This window comes from Linepithema humile, chromosome 7 (genome assembly GCF_040581485.1).
Source record: "Linepithema humile isolate Giens D197 chromosome 7, Lhum_UNIL_v1.0, whole genome shotgun sequence".
Lineage (NCBI taxonomy): Eukaryota > Metazoa > Arthropoda > Insecta > Hymenoptera > Formicidae > Linepithema > Linepithema humile.
In genome coordinates, this window is record NC_090134.1 from 22,378,189 (window position 1) to 22,401,861 (window position 23,673).

Genomic DNA, 23,673 nt, shown 5'->3' on the forward strand with positions numbered 1-23,673 from the left:
TTTCATTACACATGTTATTGTGAACTCAAAGTTGACTTTAAGTGATTTGAATAGAAATGTCAGATAAAGGATCGTTCGATTCATTTTAAAAAACGACTTACGCTGCTTCAATTCGATTATAGCGTATATTGAGCGTAGTCATTATTTTACTCTAAATATTAATTGGCAAATTGAAATATTGGCACAATCGCTACCGGGCGATGCGATTTCGCTTGTTCCTAAAAGCAAAAATAAAAAGGTTAATTAAATATTTCTGTTTTGAAGCATTTTTTTTGTTGATTGCCTAAATTCTTTGTAGTACCTTTACTTCCTTGAGAGGAAGCACACTTGTATTCTTTTGCATCTAAAACAAAGAGACAAATCTTATCAATGACATAAACAGAGTAGAAAGAAAACTAATCAACGAAATAGATTATTTGAGATAGATTAGTTTTCTTTTTCTATTTTGCTTATGTCGTTGATGATATTAGTCCGACTCTGCTTACCTTGCTTAATCTTGCCTCTAAATTTTGGATCTGCAAAATAATATTATATTAATAAAGATGCAATAATCATTATAACAGAATTTCATATAACTTACTTTTTCTTTTTTTGCACGCAATTCCTTCTCGCATAAATTTTGTTTTTCTCCCAATGCCTCACATTTCCGTTTCAGATCTTGGATGACGTGTTCCTGATCCTGCAGGATACGCTGCACACTTTCGAACTTATTACTTTCATTGCTCGAACAGGCCACCTGCTATTTTTGGGAGTATTTATGAAAGATCGATTTCGGAATTTAATTGGAAAGAAAAAACAAAGTAAAATTTTATGGTAATTCGCACCTCTTCTGCTTGATGCAATGGAATATTACTTCCTGTTTGCTTCATCCGTTTAATGCGATTGTTTTTTATGATGAACCTAATGATAATCACCCTTTTTCGACATTTTTTTTCGGAAGCTGCAAATTTTTCAAAGATTATAATTGCGTGCAACAACAGTTGCGTGAAAACAAAAACGAAACTTACCTTTTTGCATGTTTAATATTCTTTTAATCGGCATGTTGTTATGATCGGTATTATGCAAAGTATTACGCAAAGTATTAGGCACTCAATTATCATCGGTTTATATTTTCTAATTGCTTGAAGTTAGGTAAAATAAATGAAAATTTCAAATCAAACCGCGTAACCACGTATTACCAATCAAAAGCTTAGTATAGGAAATTTAGTATAAGAAATTTTTTAAATTATTTAAAAAAAAATATAATCTTTGTACAATATAAGTGCAAAATATTCCGTAAAGAATCAGATTTTGCAATTTGGTCCTGAAAAATTCATAAAAAAATTAATGTACACGGTATTACAAAAGAAATTTTTTTCCTATTCTTTTCAAAAAAGACTACAAAGTTCGGTATACTTCTGAATAGGAGTATCATATAGCGTTTTCGATTATACAGGATTTGAACGACCCAGGGTTGATCAATCACTATTTTACTATAAATGCAAGTCTTTCATTGGTGGAGAGGTTGCAATGACGTCATTAACCAACCCTGGGTCGTTCAAATCCTGTATAATCGAAAACGCTAATAATTATAAAGCGTTTCTCGTAATTGTGTTCGAATTATAATTTCGCGTTTTACTTTTATCCCGATAGCGGCGCTACTTTCACTGCGGTATTAGAGGGTTTCTATCATCTATCCGGTATATCCCAGGCAGTATGTGTTTTGATATGTCATATATCTATTCGTATTCTAAATCTGTTCCATATTTTATTTGTATTTTGTATTGATATTATTTGCAGTCAGATTAAGCCGTTTAGTACGAATTTATTAATTGATACGCATATCAAAATCAGCGTAAATTAGGTACAGTGTGTCTTGCACATAGTTCTTAGCGAACGTCAAGATTTTTTTATAATTTCTAGTTTATAATATAACTGGGAAGGATATAATCAGATATAATTACGCAAAGTATTACAGTAGAATTTAACCTTCATTAATATAAAATAACTAAAATAACAGATATTTCTATCGTATCATTCTATTGATGTTTATTACGATAGTTGATATATTTTTACACAAATTTTTTTCAACTTCTATCAAGAAAATATAGACTAATAACACATTTTGGTGTGAATTTAAATTTATAAACTTTGATTGTAAATCAGCAAAACAGTTTCTTAAATCTAATGTAATTTTGTAATTGGTAAATTTGAATTAGATTTAATTTACAGCTTGAAAAAGTTCTTGTACATTATAGGACAATGGTAACAGGACCTTCTGAACATGGAATACAAGCTGATGTTATATTCGTCATTGAAGGAACGGCTGTTAATGGCGCATACCTTAATGATCTTAAAACAAATTACGTAATTCCAACACTAGAGTAAGTATCAAATGTGTTAATATAATGTGAAACGTAATTTGCGAATCAAAATATTATAGCATAAAAAGAGTAAAATAAGAAATCTTGTTATGGTTTTCAGTTAAAGCAAAAGTTTTTGAAATATGAGTGTTTAAAATTGGCCAATCAAGTTCTATGGTTAAAAAATCGTTGAGTCACTAAACTATCATATGCGCAACTCAGGGAACAAACGACTATTCAACTATATAGTCTTATTGGCTATATAGTTTTAAATTTCAAAACTTGCTTGGATTGAAAAATTATAAAGAAATTTTTATGTCATTTTTTGTGCTATAATATCCTGATTTGCTAATTAGAGAACACTTTGTATATGTTACAAGTACTGTGTTAATTTTATATCACATTAGAAAAAGATCTTCTCTTTTTAACTTATTTTTATGTTTCTCTATATTACAGATATTTTAGTCAAAGTGGCATAGAAGATAGGGAATATGTTTCTGAAGTATAGTATATAATTATATTTCTCATATTATTGTTAAACTGTTTAAGCTAGAATTTATTTTAATACAATTTGAATTTGCATTACAGAGCAGCACCACATTATATGGAATAGTTGTTTATCATGCTGCCGATTGTTTACCATCACCTTGTACAGAGACTCTTGGACCTTACTCTAACCCTCACAAATTACTGATGGTTTTAGATAAACTGGAGTGAGTACAGAATATATTCTGACGGATACAGAAAAATGTCATCAATATAATTTATAAATTAATATGAGATACAAAATGTATGCAAAATTAAGAATAATATATTGTATCTCCGTGTGAAATTAAATATTCTTCCTATTAATTAGTTTGTTCTATTAATAATAATTATAATTTATGTATTAGGATGGTGGGTGGAAAAGGAGAGTCTTATGCAAACATCGGTGAAGGCCTTGCGACAGGATTACAATGTTTTGAAGATTTACAACAGAGACGAGAACCAAACACAGCATCGCAGAAACATTGTATCTTAATATGTAATTCACCTCCATATCAAACTATGATTCAAGAATCTTTCAAGTTTGCTGGTAATACTATTGAACAAATAGCCGGTATTTATCAAGAGGTGAGTAATAAAATAGTTGTAAGTTATAATAGTGTTATAAATTTCAAAAAATATGTTATACTTTTTTGTGATATATATGTATGATTTTTCGCAGAGAAACATTAACATCTCTATATTATCACCGAGAAAGATTCCGGCATTATACAAGCTATTTGAGAAAGCTGGTGGTGATTTGCAATCATCGCAAACAAAGAACTATGCTAAAGATCCGCGGCACTTGGTGCTTCTGCGAAATTACAACTTAAAAGAACGACCTATCAGTCCGCAAATAGGTGGTAACGTTCACAACACTGCAGCTACTACGGCGCAAATTCCATTGAGTCCGTTGCAGAGCAATGATAGCCCTAACACTAATCAAGTACAGCAGAATATTGCTCCACCGAATCAGCAACAAGGTCCACCTTTCAGAAATCAAGCGCCTCAAAATATCGCCTCCGTACATCAGACCGTAACGCCGTCTATGGCAGCACCGATGAATGCCGCACGACCACCTTATAATCCTCAGATTATAGCTGCACCACCAAATTATCATCCAACGGGAGTGAACATAGCAACGAGACCCAGGTGGATGCGACCATTTATAGCACCGGGTGCGACTGCGCCTGCAAATACACAAGGTAGCGCATTAATAGCGCAACTAACGCAGCCGCCTTCATCGTTAGGACTTAATGCAACTGCATTTGGCCAAAGATTAGATGGTAAGGACATTGACACAAACCCGTGTCGAGAAGTGAGGTGGCGAGGCAACTATTTTGAACATTGGATTGGAGAAAGCAACGAAGTGTCCATTTTTAAATTTAATATTTTTCATGCGTGTTATATCTTTATTTTTTTTATTAAAATTATAAAAAAGCATACGAAATAACAACAATCATTAGCATATTTATGTGATTTTTATTTGTTTGCTAATATGATTACTGAGCATATTGTAATGCAAGAGAAAAGAACGCAAAATTTTTCAATATTTTATAAAATTTTTTCAATCCTGGAAATCCTAGTTTGCCTCAGGCATCAAACTTGGTCTGCACGGTCCCACACTGATGTCTCTTATTTGTTAGCTTTCTATGATATATTCGATGATGCAAAAATCGTTCCATATTTATTGCTAGGCGCTGTTGTGTTGCAAATTAGACTTGTTATCAATTTTAAACATACAAGAGTTGTGTCATTTGAAAGGTGACATTTCATAAAATTCTGAGATTTTGATTCTTTTTGAATCGAAGATGAGAGGAAACAAGAAGGATTTCGTTGTTATCAGTTCAGTTGTCCAGAACAGCGCTCAGAATTAGTCGCACTTTTCGGGCCGATTCCCCAGACAACGCCCTCCTTTCTCCCACTGCCGCCCGGCCGCTGGCGGTCGAGCCGTCGATAGTTCTGGTTCAGGAGCGTTTTATATTAGAAATTAGGCTGGGTTATTTAGGCATCTCTCAGGAAATCATAACATTTTCTTCGCTACATAAATAATGTTTATTTTCATTAATAATTAAAAATATATATATTATATATTAATGAAAATAAACATTATTTATGTAGCGGAGAAAATTTACGACTTCCTGAGAGATGCCTAAACAACCCAGCCTATTTCTAATATAAAACGTTCCTGAGTTAGAGCTATCGGCGTTTCGGCCGGTAGTGGGGGAATAGGAAGCGTTTCTCGGGAATCTGCCCAAAATGTGTGACTGATTTCGAGCGCTGATATATTCGTTGACGCAAGAATCGTTCCCCCATATTTATTGCTAGGCGTTGTGTTACAAATTAGACTTGTTATCAATTTTAAACATACAAGAGTTGTGTCATTTGAAAGGTGACATTTCATAAAATTCTGAGATTTTGATTCTTTTTGAATTGAAGATGAAAGAAAACAAGGATTTCGTTGATATCAATTCGGTTGTCCAAAACGTTGCCCATCGCCAAGGTAAAATTTTTTTTCACGAAACTGCCTGAACCACTTATGACATGTGGAATTGTTAACAGCATCCTCTCTGTACACATCGCATACCTTTTTTTCGAGACGCGTTTTTGCCTTTTTGATTTACATTCAAATTATCCTTATAATATTTTCTTGTATCGTAATTATATCGCCGAGGTAAAAATTTTTTTCACGAAACTACCTGAACCACTTATGACATGTGGAATTGTTAACAGCATCCTCTCTGTACACATCGCATACCTTTTTTTCGAAACACGTTTTTACCTTTTCGATTTACATTTAAATTATCCTTATAATATTTTCTTGCATTGTAATTATATCTGTATTTTTATCACCCTTTTTATTCTTGAAGAGTCATACAATATTGCATAAGCTGTATAACGTTTGTTTCAGTAGCTGGTAATAATGTTATGGCGACTAATCCGCAACAACAGCAGCAACAGCAACTTACACAGCAGCAGCAACAGCTGCGATTGACAATGTTACAGCAAAATGCCCAACAACAAGCCTCCATGTCTATGGCTGCTCAACCGAACCACAGCCAGTCTGGATCTCAACTTACTGTATCATGTATTAGCCAGTCTGTACCCACACAAGTGCCACAGACTGTCACAGCATCGCAACAAGCGCCAGTTTCAGTGTCTTCTATTACGCAACAGATCACTCATTCTCAAACACAAGTAATCATCTTGCAGGAAGAAATTTATACAAAGTGTCCTATTTTAATTTATCCACACGATTATTTCCGAATTTAGTGGTTGTATAAAATTTGTAGATGAAACTTTATTTTCGGGAGGAAAGATTCTTTAGCCAACACTATTTTGTTCTGGCTGAAGTTACTTATGAAATTTAGAGATTATTTTAAAAATAGGAACTTACACTTTTTATTGTATCATCCTTTTCCACTTATTAATTGGTGCCTGAAACATTTCTATATTTAAATTAACACAAAGAACAGTTGGTTTTATCAGCCATCCTCAGTTTACAAAATAATCAGAAGTCCAAGTAACTTATATGAAACAATCGCAAAAGCTAATTATAAAAATTGATCTAATATAAATGCATCCTGTTTTTATGAGAGGAACACAAATAGAACACCATGTATATAGAGGTATATCTTAATTTCACGTATTAATTTTATTGCAATCTTTTAGGGAAACGTATCCACTGGTAACGTGCAACTTCAACAACTTGTACCACGCGACAGGACACATATCTGGCAAGGTGTTGTGGAATGGATCGAAAAGGCGAAAACAGATGCTGCAAAACAAACAAGACATGTACCATGTCAAATATCACTTAATCCGAAAGAAGGGGATTCGGGAGAATTGTATGTCTTCTTCAATTAACATTTATTTCGGTGTCTTAATACAGTAACATTTAATTCTCTTAATCCCATAATTCTTTTCTTTCAGAAAAGCAGATACATGGCCGCAAAAATTGCTGATGCAATTGATGCCGAAAACACTGATAGGAAATATCGGTAATACTTTTCTAAAGAATTCTAAATCCGTTCTCTTTCATCCAACACCATGTGAAGCATTGGAGTCCCTGACAAAAATGATGACCAATGGATTCGTAAGTGTGTTTATGTATGCTATAATATGTTATCACATACTGTATCATAATACTGTTAAAAATGTGAAATATTTTAGGCTGGTTGCGTTCATTTCACCTCTAATACAAATGGTCCCCCTTGCGACATAAAAGTGCTTATACTTTTGTACACTACAGAGAAAAAGGCGTATCTAGGTTTCATTCCGAATGACCAAACTGCTTTCGTGGACCGTCTTCGTAAAGTAATACAACAGCAGAAAACAAGTCACGCTACTATAAAGCAGGGACAAGTACGTATGGTGGAAAATAGAAATTAATTTTACATAATTGATGGAAGAGATGACATTGAAAAATAATTATGATTTTATTAGCCTAATGCTGGACCAGGAAATACAATTCCCACACCGATGCCTACTGCAGGTACACAAGGAGGTATCTTGATGTCACAAACGAATACTATGGCGATGGGCGGTGGCCAAATAACGCAAAACGTCGTATCTTCTAATGCTCCTCCACAAACTTTAACTTCATCCAGTGGTCCACAGGCTCAAATAAATATGCAGGTAATGCGAGTGTCTTGATATGTTTATATGAACATGAACAGAATAATTTGCATATTACATTAAACATTATACATTTACAGAATAGCGGAATTAGCGGACCTCAATCGAACACTGGCGCTGGAGGCATGATCGGTCAACAACGGCCACAGTTTGATGATATAGAAATGGCAAGGCATCAAAATTTGCTAAAGATTCAACATTTAAGACAAACATTAGAAGCTGCACAGCAACAAGAGGCGCAGTACAAATCTCAATTAGAAGTGAACGTAAGTAATTCTTGTATTTGAAAATTTTTTTGTATTTGAAATTTTTTAAAATATAGATTTAAAACGTTTATTAAGCAATTATCATATAGATTCAGCAAAATCTGGAATTGGCCCAGCAACAAGAAATGCAATACAAGCAACAACTCGAGGTAAGCATGGCTTTCGATTGTCCGTGGATTTCTTTTCGTACAAATACATGATGCGTAATGATTTTTTTTTCAACAGGCTCAACAAGCGCAGAGAGGTCTTAATCAGGCAGCAATGTCCAACCAACAAGCAAATACTCAAAGATTAATGCGTCCTGTGTCCACTAACAACCTTGGTCTCAGACACTTATTACAACAGGTGAAACTCTGCAAATATTTTTTAGAAAGACAACTTTATTCAATTTGTTATTTTATGCGCGTAAAAAAAAATTTGTTAAAGGAATTTTTGCAATATATATTGCAATTAATATTTTTGTAGCCACAACCTCAATATAGACAGTTCGGAGTGCAACAGCAGCAAATGGTGGGTCCGAGAGGACAAATAGCAACGAGACCAATCGCGCCTGGCAATACACAAAATCAGCAGTTTGACGACGTAACGAATTATGACTTTCTTGGTTGAATGTCGGGGAAGGTTGGATATTTCATTTTCTATTTAAATTAATTTTAACAATAAAAAAAAATTAGTGTAGTTTTAATTTCATACATTTATAAAATATTTATACTGTAACGAGCAATGAAAGTGTTAATCACTGGAGTATCTTTAAAGGTGATAACGATTAACTTTCATTGTTTGTCACTGTACATAGAGATAGTGAAAAGTATAAATATTAATAAATCTATTAGAATTACAGACCTTTTAATGAAAAGCTATATCATATAGTTTTAACTTGTTTAATAAACACAATCTTTATTCAATCATATAATACAATCTTTTAAACATCACAATCTTTATTCAATAATTTTTGTTTTATATATTAATCTAAATTAAGGATAATGAATATAGATATATTCATAGATATATATTTTGTGGAAGACAAAAGATCGTCTAATATAATTTCCTCAAAATAAAATTTGTAATTCTTATAACAACTTTTTTGCTTATTATAACTACACAAAATAAAAATGTGGAAAAAATTGTCAAAAATTTATTGAAGACCGTGATTTTATAATTTTAAATACCAATTCATTTAAAACGATTTAAATGCTTTTACTATACGAAATTTATTATTCTTGTTGTAATAACAGAATTAATGCAATGAATTCTTCTGAATTAATGCAATGAATTCTTCTGGTCCTCTTGACCTTTTTGTTTCATTATAATCTCTTACCATTATTTTCTGACTTATATTCTAATGTTTCTATACACATGGCCTATTTATGTACAAACATTTTACATATGTTCTAACATATATAACCCCTCAATCTAAATCTTATCAATTAATTTTATTAAAAAGTTTAGCATCTATGTTATTTATAATTTCAGTATATTATTTATAAAATTCATAAATCGAAAGATATAAAAATCTTAAAATTATTTGATATTGATAATAGAGAATACCTGTTATTAACAGAAACTCTTATATCTTTGCTTAGTATTAAAAAATGACTGTGTAAAAAGTTTCTATTTTTTAAAAAAGGTGTTAATACAATTGAATAAAGTGTGTCGTATGACCGTCTCGATAAATTGGATCATCTGTGATGGACGCACGACATAGCGGACACGATCGCTCTCTATCTAGCCATGTCAAGACACATAGCTCACAAAAAATATGCTTGCAATGAAGCCTAACTGGCGTGGTGTATTCTTCATGACAAATGGCACATATACCACCGGACGCAATCAATTGTTCTATTGACGGAGATACCCCAAAATTCTATAAAAAGACATTAAGCAGAAATGAGAAATTAAAAGCATTATGAAGTATTACGAAGAAACTGAAATGATGAAATAATCTTAATAAAAACGTATCGTAAAGATTATGCATACCTCATTTCGAAACAGTTTGCATATAGCAGTGCGAAACAATTTGAGTCGACCCAATAGATCGCTGCCTTTACTCATACTATACATTACTGAGAAGAAAATCCCTACAATTTTCTCTGGACCTTGGTACGTCTCGAACAGATAGTACAACCAGGGCTGAATGGGAGCGGCACATCGATAAAGTTGTGACGTTGCTTCCACCATAAGGTAATACTTTCCCTGAAAGTATTTCTACATTGATGTCTGCGATTATCTCGCTTGTACGAATAGCTTCTGACAAATCTAAGATACTCACTCGATTTTGAAATGCCAGTAATCGTACAGGTAGACAAGTCAAGAGAACTTTGCAAATGATGGTGATGAGCTTAAGGAAGAAGTCCATTACTATGACGTAACAGAGCAAATCCCAAAGTGTCAACGGTTCGGCATAGGGCGCAAGTATATGTAAGTCAAACGTATAGCTGACGAACACAATGCAAGCAGTGATATAACCAACGATCAACATGAGCAACGACCAATTTCGATTATGCTGTTTGGTAATTTCACGCTTGAGATCGTTATTAGCGTGAATAAACGTGACAAGTAGTACAATATACATGAGTATCCTAGTCCTGTGATCATAAAGACTCTTTGCGAAAAGAATGGTGACAAATGGAACATATTGTTGGAGTTGTTTCAGTAATGTCCGAGCTTCCGGACTTATCTGTCCATTGTTGTCGATAATAGTATTTTCTGAGGCATCACTATTATTATTCTGATTTTCAATTTCGTTTTCAGTTTCCTGCATATTGTTGGAGACATCATTCGATATTGTTGTTATATGGTGATGATGATGATTGTTATGTGAGGATTCATTATGAGAACTTGCAGTATTTGTCGAAGGTTCTTCAAGATTAATTACATAACTGTCATTTGGTAATGTAATTGGCTGCACCTGATGTTGAAGAGTCAAGAGTGACGTCAACGATATGTTTGGCTATATTGCAAAAAAAATTAGATAAAAATACTGCCTAATAAAATATTAATAACACAATGATCTGGCGATACATACCGCAGCTTGTTGTATGAGAGGACAAATTCCTTCGATGGTAGAGGAGATATTATTTGCAAATATTCTAGAACGTTCTGTCGGTCTGACACCTAAATTAAACGTTTCTGGACTTATGTTTGAGAATGTGTACCGAATATTATTGGACAATTCTTCAATTTGTCTATTTTCAATTGAATTTGATACATGTGCCATTGTTGGATTACAAGTATCTCTTACAGCCTCTTCGATTGATCTATTTTCTGTCATTTTATCTGTAAACTTTTTTCTGTAAACTTTTTTCTAATATGTAGTGTCAATAACAAAAAGGTAATATAATTTATATAATTAATATAATTTATATTATTTAAAATAATTTATATTATTTAAAATAATTTATTATATATATGTAATCTACGTGAAATACTTTTTATGATATATAGCAATAGAAAGAATATAGGACATTACATAATTGATTTGAAATAAACACATTCGTTTTATGACGTTTCAGGTATTATGTATGAAACTTCAACAGTAATAAAAATCTTATAATGCGTATCAGAAATATTAAACAAAAAAACCAATAGCAGATTTATACCAGTAATTACTTTAGCAAAGCAAGAGATAACCTACCAATGATTCCGATATAAACGTTGAGTCATACTCCTTTCTTCGTTTTATATCTCAGCAATCCAAGAAATTCTGTAACTGTACGTTCTTATCACAATACGCGTTTTTTGCAAATACTTATCGGCACGATCTTCCTGAATTTTATTTATCATAATTCCAACGCGAAAATGCATATAACGTGTGCGTCACGCCATCTTCTTTGCGATTATTTGTGCTGCGACGATTGGATCTTGCTTGAATACGATTTAAAACGTGTTTTGCTTTCAACATAAATTCTTTAATCAATTTTTTCCTCTTATTAAATTAGGAAGCAACAAATAAATTGGAGAATTGTTTATCTAAATAAAATAACATTATGTAATATCCATATTTATATTTCGTATTTTTATATTGATACTAATAGAGTTTTCGAGTGGATTTTAATTCATCCCGGATTAATTATTCGTTATGAATTTAAGTCTCTTATAGGCAGAGATGATGCAACGACGTCATTAACCTTGAATCAATTAAAATCCATTCACTTGAAAACGCTATAAATAACAAGATCTACAATCTCTTGAGGAAATCAAAATTTTATTCACTGGCTATCAATTTGTTGTTAAAAGATATCAAAATTTGTTGAAAATTATCGATGCGAGTCACTTGAGCTCACGTATTGTGATCATACACATACATATACATATACATATACATTACATGTACACTTCCATACAAATAATTAAGAATTTAAAAAAATTTTTAAAGAATGTACACTACTTACTGTTCACTATTTTCAATTAACTTGTACATACATGCAATTTTTCAGTAAATGCAGCGTAATAGAGAGTGTAAAAAACTTTATGCAGATGACTAAAACAAAAAATTATAATACTAACATTTGTAACGCAACAGTGTATCTCGCATAATGAGAAATGATATAGTATTAAGTGTATTTCAAACAGCAGATTGATATATCAAAATGACATTTTAATATAATACATTTATTTTTTAAATAAAAATTGCATTTTTTCCACATATTGAAGTCTGAGCCAAGTAAAATTTTAAAACTTTTCCAACAGCAAATTTCCAAGTTTTTGAATATTAAAACTTTATTACAAATACAACATATTTTCTTAAAACGCATTTTTGCATAAAAAAATTTTATTTTGCATTTTTTATTTATTTTTATTTGAGAAATTACTTTTATTTTAGTTGTACAATGATTCTGGTGTACATCACACTATTACAAATTTTATAAAATTTTTGTTTAGACTATAATAATTTTCGAGTTTTTGGATCTAAAGCTAATTCGAAAATATTCTCATCTTAAAAGATTTAAATTATTTGATGTTTGATATCGAATTTCAAACTATTCGAGTTGTTCAATCACCTGAAATTCCCGAGCATTGTCTTATGAAACGTTTGAATCTTTTTACTGAATCTTCATCTAAAGATTGTTAAGATAAGAACTTACTTCGGCAAGAACATTTCATGTTTTCGCTTTCTTTTTTTATCGTCTCGAATCGATTCTATATAGCTATGAGTGCATTTTGATATCGGATGTTCGACAGGCGCATTTACAACTTTTGTCCAAATAATCGAAGCTATCGCGCCCAAAGCTCGCGCCATATAAAATATTGTCTGATTGAAACTCATGTCTTCCAATCCGTGGCACTGAAAATAAATCATTATAGAATATTCGATTTACTAGAATAAAATTAGAATGTCAGTACTCAAATTACAAAAATGCATAGTATTACCTGAAAAATAATCGCAGCTATGGCGTTCTGTTCCGGATAGATATTCTTCCTTTTCGGCTTCTTCATCGTCGATCTTAATATCCGAGTGATATCTTGCGAAAGCTGCAAACATTTCAAATTTATCATTTATGTCTCAGAAGGGATAAATATTTTTCTTATTGCGCTCGTGTGTACCTTTATTTCGGTATTATCGGGAAAATATTGCTTGGCATAATTCAAAAGAGCCGTGTACCGTGGATCGCAGAAGTCCGCCTCTTTGTGGCCTATCAGTTTATCTCTGCTCCATAAATTTAGCACGCAGGCTTTCAAGGCGTGCTCCGTCCATGTTCGGCCGAGAATGTTCTGTGCTTTAGTTTGCAATTCTTTCCACTATAATATGTGTAAAAAGAATTGTAGAAAGATAGTGAATTTTAATAAGAGAAAGAGAAAGATTTAAACATTGACCTGCAACATTGTTCCACTTTTCGGCTCTTCGGTGTGTGCCAAAACGCTGCTTGCTAATGTTTCATTTATATCGAGATCAGTTGAACCCAAAATTTGCGTAATATGCGTAGCAGGAGCTCCACCATCGTCATCGCTAATAAAATTGTTCAATTCTCTTATTTTTTTTACTTATTAGAAGTGTATATAATTACTATTATTTATTTTAAAAATTACATTATTCTACTTGGTTCTACAATTTGAAAAAAAAGTAATTTTCCATAGATTTTTATCTATTGAATATGATACTATTTTTCTTTTTCTAGGTGACAAACAATGTTTAGTTTTGCAGACCAGTATTATTAATTTGGACATTAAATGCGTTTATTTTTATCAAAAATTAATATTTGTATCTAAATAAGCAAACACTTGTAGTAATTCTTACGCGTTTAAAGTGATGTACAGCCTAAAAAAATCTGCGACTGACGATTTTTGGCTATCAAAGGTCTCGTACGCGTCAGTCAAACATTCTAACAAAAATTGCACCCAATCACCGTCACCGCTCACATTTGTTAACATTTGATCTTTCGCAATCAGACCGATGATTGCTGGCAAGTTTGCGAGAAATTCCATACCATCCTCATAGATATACTTAAAATCGAATAAATACATTATTTTGTTAATCAAAATGAATATGATAGACAACGAATTAATTAATAGATGTTAGAGATAACATTTTGCACACGAGAATTTTGTAGTAAAAAGATTAGTTTTACAATAGCAATAGAAATTACAATTACTTTCTCTCTGTCTATTAATTTCATTTTAGGAATAAAAACTTAAGGAAAAACTGTATGTTATTTAAAAAAAATAGTAATTTTTAAATTTCTGATAAAACAAATCTGTTGTTTTACAAATCTATCTTTTGCAACTTTAGTTGTATTCAGCACTTTTATTTTCTAACATTATATCGTGTTTTATTCAAGAAAATAACTTTCTTTTTGTTATTACTTACAATATTAATTTTGACAAATAATCCCTTATTTTTTTCGCTTATTAAGCAAATTTTTACATTGTCGAAATATTGTTAACTACCTCCCAATAACTGTACGGCATAGCACCGTGTCTTTTGGCGTTCTTCGCATGCTTGCTGATATCGAAAAATGTAAGTGCAATCGACAATTTGTGTAAAGGTGTAACTGTTTTGGGTATAGAACGTAAAACGGAAAGTATTGTTTCACTTCGGCCTGACCACCATTCTACACATTTATGGCGTCGTGATGTCCAATCGGCAATTAACGCAGCCGTCTGCTGTTGCGTCGGAACATCACCGGTTAAGAGTAGCCAAAAAACAGCTTCCGGACTTGGTGAGTTTCCTTGACGAGGTAGTAAAGCAATCACTTCTGGTATAGTTAGTCCGCGATACACAATCTGAAGAAATTTAAAAGAAAAATGTGAGTCGCGTGATATTTTATGCGCATTTAAAATATTTTACAAAACTCCAAATTTTTAATTGTTTAAATTTGTTTAATATTAAATATTTTTTGTAGTGGCTTAGAAGTTTTGTGAACAAAACTATCAAACTATAAAAAACTAAGCAAACAAACCGTTTAACAAATTTATTATAAAGAAAATCAGAATAAAACACGATTAAATTTAATGAATGCGACAGAAAGTTTGAATTATTTGAATTTTTTTAAATATAATTTAATATAATTCTTTAATATAATTTTGTTGAGTTTATCACATAAAAAATTATCTTTCTATAATTAAACGTTTTGCGATTATTACGCCGTGTTTGGGATCAAGCTCCGAAGTTTCCTTGACGAGAGTTTTTACATTGCTTAATCCTTCATATAGATTGTCGACTGTAATTTGACTGATAATAGTCGGGCCAAAATGCCGTCGGAAGTTCCTTAAAAGATCATGATGTACAGAAATCTTCTCGCAGAGAGCTTCTTTCAGATTTGTGCTTGTACTGGGTTCCCCTCTCGTCTTGCTTACCTTAGAGTGATAGATCCTACGTTTAGTGAGTTCATCAAAAGGATGTTTATATATGATCCTGTCCGCAGAAATCTGGTTTATGACAAAAATCTTTTTTAAGACACATTTTTAAAATACGTTTAAAGACAACATTGTCTGACAACACGATACTTCATATAAAAGTTTTTGGTTTAATTTAGCTCTGTATTTGTTTTTTTATAATAAATTTGGTTTAAATATTATTTTCTTATTTTTTATCTTTTGATAGTGACAAAAATAACATGCAGTTCTCTTCTTTGAAACTTTGTTTCTACAACAATAAAAACAATAATTTCAAAAATAGGAGAAACAAATGATTTGTAGATATTAAAAATGTAAAAACTTAAAAATCTCTCCGAAAACTTTGTCATAAGCTGGGTTTCTTCGCAAAGGATTTTACTAAAAATACACTATTTCACAAAAAATAGGGAACATCTTTAGATGCACAAAATTGAGCAACTTTCAAACCGTTGAAATTCGGTAAAAGTGTATATTCTATGTATGTGAATAAGTCAAACCATTTTTACGACAGAATTCGCGAACTGTACAATAGAATTGTACACACAAATTAATCGCAATCTTGTACTTTGCTAAATCAATTCCAAACACGCTAATACTTGCCATTCTTCTGTCCCAAAGTTAGCTTTTCCATAGTCAAGCGTGATGCAATGCTTCCTCTTATACCACAGAGTGTATACATAAATTCTTTGAGACGACTGAAATCCTCTTGACAGATAAAACATCTTTCGTAATAATTTTTTCAATCGTGAATTTAAAACGACCGATGTTAAAGATATGAAGTGAAGCAACAGCAGGCGCTCTCTGACCACTTAAATTTATCTTTTACGTGAAATAAAATGGAAAATATTTATATTGCTTCAAAGATTTTCTGACGTTTAATCTAAAAAAACTAAAAGCGAGAATCTTCGATTTTGCTGTTTCGCTTCTTAGTGTATACTTCAAGTAGTTCTGTCCGCACATTTAATTATCAATAAAAATCTCTAAAGATCGACTATGCAAACACATTAAACAGTTTCTATTTAGGTTATAGAAGAAAGGATAAAATTTATACGCTAATGGCTCGCTGATTTTTATTGCGAATGTCGTGCATATGCATACAAAATAAAAGATCACATATCGCTTCGTAGATTGCACAATATCGCTCTTGTGTCGCACTTATGTTAGTTGCACTACACGTTATACTGACACGCAAATCGATCGTACAGAGCGAGAGAATCACAACGGAAAAAAATTAACTCGCCAGACATTCGGTACTTCTTATACAGTATTTCTTATTTTTCTTTTTTTTTTCATTTTGCAACTCTCTTGTTCCGAGCCATCAGGATTATATCGTCTACGATATTTGTACAAACGTCCGACGAACATATGTTCGTATATTACAAAACGTTCCCGTTTATTTGCTACTTACGCAATTCGAATGAGCGTTTACATATCCTTCGTGTCGCCGTCGTATAACTGTTTAATATGTACGTGTTTAAGTGTTCAAATGTAATAAGTATTAATATCAATAACATTCTATTGCTAATTGTATAGCGCTCTTACGCACGTGATACCGGTACGTTGCGATGAGCAATTACAATAACGCGATTATAATGAGAACGAGAGAATCCAGGGGATGTGCCTTACGTCTAATTGTAAGATAGAAACTGCATGCGCGTCGTATTCGCTTAAAATACGTTACAAATGTTAACAACATTGACACATTGTTGACTGATCACGAGGAAATTCGAGTTTCACTAGCCGAACATTCGTCGCTCACGAGTCTCATCTCGTATTTTGACGAATGCAAACATTTTGTTAAATTGATTACTTCATATGATTAATCATTTGTTTATTCTAAGAACTGCGTCTTTTTTTTCGTTTTTTGAAATATTTTTGTCTTTTATTATAAATAAATTTAACAAATTAAATATTGATTATATTATTCACTTTTATTTCAATGCACACGTGGGGTCAGGAAGATGCACTCGGAAACAGGGGTTGAACAACACGGTACTAAAAACGGTCGGTCAACAATGTGTTAATACACAATATATGCCAGTACGATCTAGGTGTATAATACGTAGGTATATAACATGCTCTAATATTCACGATTACATTTTTCGCGAATGATTAACTGTTTAACGTTAAATTAATAATCAGTTAACTATTAACAATATAGTAAAATATATGTGTGTATGTATACTATTGCTTCATCCTCACCAGGTACCTCTCTACAGCGTGAATATTATTTAGGCCGAATGCAGCGTAGTATATTGAGCTAAAAAAAATTCCGCGCTGCATGTTGCTGTTTGTTTACTTTATATAGTATTCTAATTTTGCTATTTTTTTTTTTACGTTATACACAATAATCCTTCTTATGAGCACTCTGTCGAAAGTTTAATTTATTATATCATCGATACGATTTTATTTCCTCCAAAAGTCGGAATTTGTGGAAACGAATACATTATTTTGATTGTAAGTTACGCAATTTATTACGTGCAAAAATTGAATTTGTATAAATTATATACTGTAATTCACAGCTCTTGTAAAGAAACGTAATCTCTAAACACAGATTTCTCCCTTTTCCCTGCTCCCTTTCTCTCTCACCCCCTCTTTCTCTTCCCTTTTCTCCTCCCAATCGATACAAAAAATGTAAAATATTGCAAGTTATAAGATAATTCTTTTCGTTAAAATTTGGAAATTTCGATAAATGACTTTTGATAAATTACAAAATCTGTAATACATATGATTCACGTTTGCAATAAATTGGATCACCGCGTCTTGTAGCGATTTTACAATTTTGACATATGAAATTTCGATGATTATTGTCGCTTATTTCGAAATCACCCACTCGCTCGTGCATTTGCGCACGTTCAATTTCCGCAGCTTTAGAAGAATCATCTGTATGATTTCTATTGCTTTCGGCTTTCGTCGATTGACGTGCTGTTCATTGAGCAAGTAATCTTCATTGCTCGAGACCGAACAATACGCAATACATTATGTATCGTAAATCGACGATGGATATCATCAGATACTGTACAGCTGTCGTAGGGTGCGGTCTCGCGCGCGATTGCACGATCTACGATCTTCGTGATCCTGTCTCGTAGTAGGAAAATAATCTAGTCTCACTGTCAGAGAAGACTGCACTTCTCACCGCTATCGTGCGAATGGGATCGCATTGGTTGCGAGGTCGCAGGTGATGGCGAGTTCGGTCTACCTTCTATCGCTTGAATACTTTTCATCAGTTCCCGAAATACCTGTTAATCGTCGAGATATAATTGTCATTAGTCATTCTTGTGATTTTTTAAACATTATTTGTATGTCAAACGGAAAAGCGCAATCGCGCTTTTCCGTACTCGAACGATTAAAGTTAATTTTAATTTAAATAAGAGAGCAGAAATTGACAATTGACACAGAGCATTCCATTTTAAATGCATCTAAATATTCTGAAACTTTCTTCCCGTAAATGTTCTCGTTTTTCAAATATATAGATGCATTATTTAAAATGGGAGATCCTATACAATGCGCACCTGCACCACGCGACAGTTAAATCTTGCGCTGCACTCAATATAACCGCATCTCCAGTGCTTCCGTACGAGGTTTACGATGTCTCTGTATCTGCTGCCGGAAGCAACGGATTGCGACAGTTCGTCCTGTTTGTTTCCCACCACCAGCAATGGTACGCCTCTCATGTCGCGCGCTTCGTAGATTTGTTCCCGTAACGTTCTGATGTACTGAACAAATCGATCGGAATACGTAAGATAAGATATGTGAAAATGACGCATTAATTGGAAATGCCATCCTTACGTTATATTTACGATTCTAAAATTTTCCTTGCAGGTGTTTGAATTCAATTATGTTAATTTAATTATATTTTGTGAAAATTATTTTTAAAAATATATCTTAACAATTGATTTTAGCATTTTTTTATATAACATTATTAATATCGTCATAATATTCTTTATTTACATTTTGGTTGTCATCGAAATTGATTTGACGCCGTCTAACTTGTACAAGTAGCATTCATTTTGCGTTCCTAAGAGAGAGAAAGACCGTTCACTCAATCACAAAAATCCGGATAATCAAACTTTTATGCCGGCAACTTTAAATCAAAAGTCACAGCTCTTACGATAGTTTTTGCAAGAAGAAAGCTCGCAAGAAAAACGTCGAGGAAAAAGAATAAGCACAAATCATGTTTTTGACAGTCATTTCCGAGGTAAAATTCTTGCAAACGGTCCACATACGATTTATCGCAATTTTAAAATGTCAAATCCCAAGATGTACCTGAAACGTGTCCTGATTGCTAAGATCAAACACAAGTACGTATGCCGTCGCGCTCCGCAATCCGTAGTAGCGGAAGTCTGTCCATTCCAGATGCGAGCTGACCGGGAAGTACGGAATGGTCGGCAGATCGGTGATTTTTAATTCATACAGTCGATCAGCCAACACTACGCTCGGATAAAACGTCTCCCGTCTCTCGGTTGGTATGTATTCCTCGGAAAACTCGCTCCAGACAAATTGCTAAAAGTAATAAATAAAAGAATTATAAAAATTAATAAAACATTAACTATACAGTATGTTCGAATATAGATTATAGCTTCAAATGATCGATCAGTGCAGACAGTTCGAATCTTTCGAGTTGAATAGTGTTCAAACTAATCAAACTGTAACTTTAAGTCTGCAAAAGTTTGAAAATTATTATAGTTTGAACATAAATCGTTCGAAGTTAAATCGTAATAATGTGTATATAGATTGAGAAAGAGAATAAGAAAGAATAAGAAAGAGATTAGGAGAGATTGAACGAGAATTATTGTACAATACTGAGATAGAAGTGGTTTGCTATATTTTGTTTCGTTGCTTGAAATCAATATCGCATCATTTCTGTTAGAAAAATTATAGGAAAAAAATTTTACATAAACTCGAAGTGTGATTTACATCTGATTTATATATGAAAGAGTACCTACTTGTACCGAAATATTCCGTACAAAACACTCTGGTGAAACTATAATGAAGAAAGTTTTCTTTAAATTTGGTATATAAATTTTAACTACTAAATATAATGCTTTTTCATCAGAAATGAACACAGTTTCCTTAGGATATTCGTTGCGCCTTTTAATTTCCTCGAGAGTTGATAATCGTCATCACCGATAAGCGGAAACTATTATCGGAAATGAATGAAGCGCCCAAGCAACTCGTTTTCGTGAGATTTGTTTCCTTTCTCGCTTGGAGGCAAAGATTTTGTTTGCATGTATAAACACGTTTTCATATAGAATCTTTATGAAATTATTTATGAATTATTGATACGCTTTCGCCTGTTGCCTAAATTAATAAAAAAATTTATTTAAAGAAAATGTGTAAGAATAAAGATAAAATTTTATTTGGAATATCAAAATTGCAAATATATTTGTTTCATAAATTAACATAATCAGATTTAAAAATTATTAATTTTTATATTTATGTATTGATTGTGTGTGATATGCGAAAGATAAATTAAATGACAAAATACTATATAATAATCTTCACACGCGAAATACATAACAGTATATCTAGCTGTCTATGTGATTAAAGGATCTTACTCGAATTATACTTGTCTTTCCCACGCCGGGCGCACCTAGAAAGATGATTTTAACGCGATCTAATGTGTCCGCAGGACTATCATCCTCTTTCGATCCGCTGTCGGCGCCTTGGTAGGTTATTGTATTTCCACCTCTCTTTTCCAAATAATCGAGGTCCAGCTCTGCGGCAGAGGTAGTAGAATTGTGGAACACGCAAGTAATGTGTAGCGCATGCAATGTAGCGAAAACTTGTTGCTCAGTATACACGGTGTCAAGGAAACTTCGAGACCTAATCCCTGGGATTAGAAATGTCGCGATGAAAATGAGTCTCGTTTTGAAGAATATGACTAATCAAAATTATTCAATGTTTATGAACTGCAAGTATTTTACGTTTGCGTGACAAATATTTGTATAACCGAGGCTCTAGAATTCTTTGTCCTATTAGAATATATTAGAAGTGCAAAATTAATTCACGTAGCGGCAATTGCAATTGTTGAATATTTTAATTCAGTTAGTATACGTGCAGTGAAGATTGTCAAATCGTTTCTCGTTTGCAAGAATTTAATTTTTATATTATCAAATATGATGAGTTCACAGAGCAAGTGAGATATAGAACAAGAAGAAAATTATGCAGTGCAATCGAATGGAGTAAATTAATTAATTAACAGAATTCGAATAAGAATCCGTTTTGGAACAAACGCGAAGGAAATGAATATATGTCTGTCATGTTAGAAAATTCTTTCGCGATTTAATAGTGCTATTCCGTAAAAAAATATTCAAGAAACAGTATTCTGAACATTTGTATTGTCAACTTTACAATGCCTCCTCGACTCTCTTAGTCCTTCGCCGTGAAAATATATTATTCATGAAGTGAGAGAATATATTTTTACGCGTGATTCATGTTATCTATAAATCGTAATACACTGTGTAGCTTCTGAGAAAATTTGTTTGTTTTTGCAAATATTTTACAATGTATTACAATTATTTTATTGTTAGTCGCAAAAATACAAAACGATGTTTGCTTGTGAGTGAAAAAGTTTAATTTAAACGCTCAATTCCGCAGAAAGAGTAGGCACAATATTATTATAATCGCAAGGATATCGTATGGAAATACGTATATAGAAGGAGGTTTTACGATTTATGAAATTTAAAATAAAAAATGTCTGATTATTATATTAGTACACAGATTTATTAAAGACTGTGTTTGTTTTTCTTGTACACTACACTTGCTTGTATAAATGAGTTAATGTTACGAACGATCACTTTGATATTTTATTTTTGAACTTGAGCACGATGTATCAATTCGACATAAATAAAAACAGCGAGCGACGAATGCACTTCATAGCAGAAATCAATTCTCTCTTTTGTGATTAAATAATTGACTCAATTAAAAAATACACTGATGATATAGCATATCTCACACTGCAACAAATGATCTAATAAGCAATAATTTAAATTAGAAAGAAAAAAGATGTTGCATATCACTATTAACAAAACAAATACGTGAATAAAATCTTTACTAATGTTTTTTTAATAAAAGTAAAAATATTTTATATGCATTTACAATAAACTTATCGAAACATTTCACGTGCAGAAGCAAATGTCTTTTACCCAAAAGTCGTTTATTCGTATGTAAGATCGAGTTCAATGTCTCGTTATCTTTCAGCGAGCGATCCATGAGACTAAGTTATAGTTAAATCAATTAGCAATTGCAACAAAAACAACAAATATTGACATTGCATTTATCGTCGCGTTCTGACAACCTTCGCGGCCGAAGTCTGCCGATCGACTGACGAGAAATTCCGGAATACTGTCTCTTCTAACCAAAGATCAACGATCATATATACATCGAACATTGGCGATTATCATTGCAAATAGTATTCAAAAAAATTAATTAAAATAAATTTTCATTACAATAATAATGCCAAAAAAGAATATAACTTTTTAAAAACAACATATTAAGTTACAGGCTGAAAAGATTATCACGTTGATATCAAGTAATCAGTGTGCGATGTATGAGGGTAGAGAAACAGAATTATCGTGTTAACTTATTATAAATATAAGTCGAATTGAATATATAAATATTATTATTATATGATAATTCAAAAAGTCTACTATTACTTGTCATTATTTTATCAACAAAGTGTTATAAAAGGAAGGATGCATGGTTGTAAGCTTTTATCGAAGCTTTTAATTAATATTAGCTCGTGTCAATACATATACGATGAAATAATCGATGCTTCTTTTACGAGAATACGTTAATATAATTAAATCGTCGAGAAAATATTGTATATCCAATTTTGATAATTTACTGCATAGTACTCGTATGTTTTTCGAAAAATTTAGATAAAATTTATTTTATAAATTGTAAATATGTAAACTATATTATTACAAGCTGAAGTAAAAAACCAAGTAAAAACAATTTTTTAAATTTAAAGATACAGGGATGGTCTTTGCGCGTTTTATAAATAATGAAAGAGACAGATGTAAGATACTTGGCGAAAATTGCAAATAATATACTTACGATGCTTG

The 23,673-nt window shown here is 32.2% G+C and overlaps 5 protein-coding genes across 11 annotated transcripts; 1 reads left to right on the top strand and 4 right to left on the bottom strand.

Annotated features, from left to right (window-relative positions):
- Positions 1-64: 64 nt before the first annotated feature.
- Positions 65-1,669, bottom strand: LOC105673597 (uncharacterized). 3 transcript variants are annotated; one of them, XM_012369349.2, is made up of 6 exons: positions 1,008-1,669; positions 825-940; positions 581-736; positions 486-515; positions 302-343; positions 65-218 (listed from the first exon to the last, which is right to left on the bottom strand). In XM_012369349.2, the coding sequence occupies exons 1-6, from the start codon at positions 1,039-1,041 to the stop codon at positions 159-161; spliced, it is 438 nt and encodes a 145-aa protein (XP_012224772.1). In that variant the 5' UTR covers positions 1,042-1,669; the 3' UTR covers positions 65-158. The 3 variants fall into 3 exon arrangements, with proteins under 3 accessions (XP_012224772.1, XP_012224771.1, XP_012224773.1); XM_012369348.2 differs by having other exon boundaries at positions 581-739; positions 1,008-1,666; XM_012369350.2 differs by lacking the exon at positions 302-343 and having other exon boundaries at positions 581-739; positions 1,008-1,668.
- Positions 1,670-1,682: 13 nt separating this feature from the next.
- Positions 1,683-8,909, top strand: MED25 (Mediator complex subunit 25). Of its 3 annotated transcripts, none has more exons than XR_001100988.2 (15): positions 1,683-1,843; positions 2,238-2,363; positions 2,799-2,844; positions 2,931-3,055; positions 3,236-3,455; positions 3,550-4,153; positions 5,779-6,065; positions 6,540-6,715; positions 6,801-6,963; positions 7,041-7,232; positions 7,314-7,505; positions 7,586-7,771; positions 7,847-7,920; positions 7,997-8,116; positions 8,237-8,418. XR_001100988.2 is itself a non-coding variant. In XM_012369352.2 (15 exons), the coding sequence occupies exons 2-15, from the start codon at positions 2,242-2,244 to the stop codon at positions 8,378-8,380; spliced, it is 2,637 nt and encodes an 878-aa protein (XP_012224775.1). In that variant the 5' UTR covers positions 1,683-1,843; positions 2,238-2,241; the 3' UTR covers positions 8,381-8,909. The 3 variants fall into 3 exon arrangements, 2 of the variants coding, with proteins under 2 accessions (XP_012224775.1, XP_067215800.1); XM_012369352.2 differs by having other exon boundaries at positions 7,861-7,920; positions 8,237-8,909; XM_067359699.1 differs by having other exon boundaries at positions 5,782-6,065; positions 7,861-7,920; positions 8,237-8,909.
- Positions 8,642-11,627, bottom strand: LOC105673599 (RING finger and transmembrane domain-containing protein 2-like). Of its 3 annotated transcripts, none has more exons than XM_012369355.2 (5): positions 11,406-11,627; positions 10,797-11,054; positions 10,041-10,721; positions 9,749-9,964; positions 8,642-9,635 (listed from the first exon to the last, which is right to left on the bottom strand). In XM_012369355.2, exons 2-5 carry the CDS (start codon positions 11,040-11,042, stop codon positions 9,402-9,404), a joined length of 1,377 nt encoding a protein of 458 aa, XP_012224778.1. In that variant the 5' UTR covers positions 11,043-11,054; positions 11,406-11,627; the 3' UTR covers positions 8,642-9,401. The 3 variants fall into 3 exon arrangements, with proteins under 3 accessions (XP_012224778.1, XP_012224777.1, XP_012224776.1); XM_012369354.2 differs by having other exon boundaries at positions 10,797-11,075; XM_012369353.2 differs by having other exon boundaries at positions 10,797-11,047; positions 11,406-11,626.
- An 883-nt stretch (positions 11,628-12,510) lies between these two features.
- LOC105673478 (probable citrate synthase 1, mitochondrial) lies at positions 12,511-15,664 on the bottom strand (the record flags this gene model as incomplete). The annotated part of the gene is made up of 8 exons (XM_012369132.2): positions 12,511-12,771; positions 12,856-13,055; positions 13,142-13,243; positions 13,316-13,510; positions 13,586-13,718; positions 14,007-14,212; positions 14,657-14,992; positions 15,353-15,664. Coding segments are annotated over 8 exons (1,488 nt in total), but the record flags the coding sequence as incomplete, so codon positions are not given.
- Positions 15,665-16,648: 984 nt separating this feature from the next.
- On the bottom strand, positions 16,649-23,637 carry LOC105673637 (ras-like protein family member 10B). Its single transcript, XM_012369410.2, has 5 exons — positions 22,753-23,637; positions 21,163-21,437; positions 19,871-20,107; positions 19,117-19,320; positions 16,649-18,843 (listed from the first exon to the last, which is right to left on the bottom strand). Exons 1-5 carry the CDS (start codon positions 22,817-22,819, stop codon positions 18,718-18,720), a joined length of 909 nt encoding a protein of 302 aa, XP_012224833.1. The 5' UTR covers positions 22,820-23,637; the 3' UTR covers positions 16,649-18,717.
- Positions 23,638-23,673: the final 36 nt, after the last annotated feature.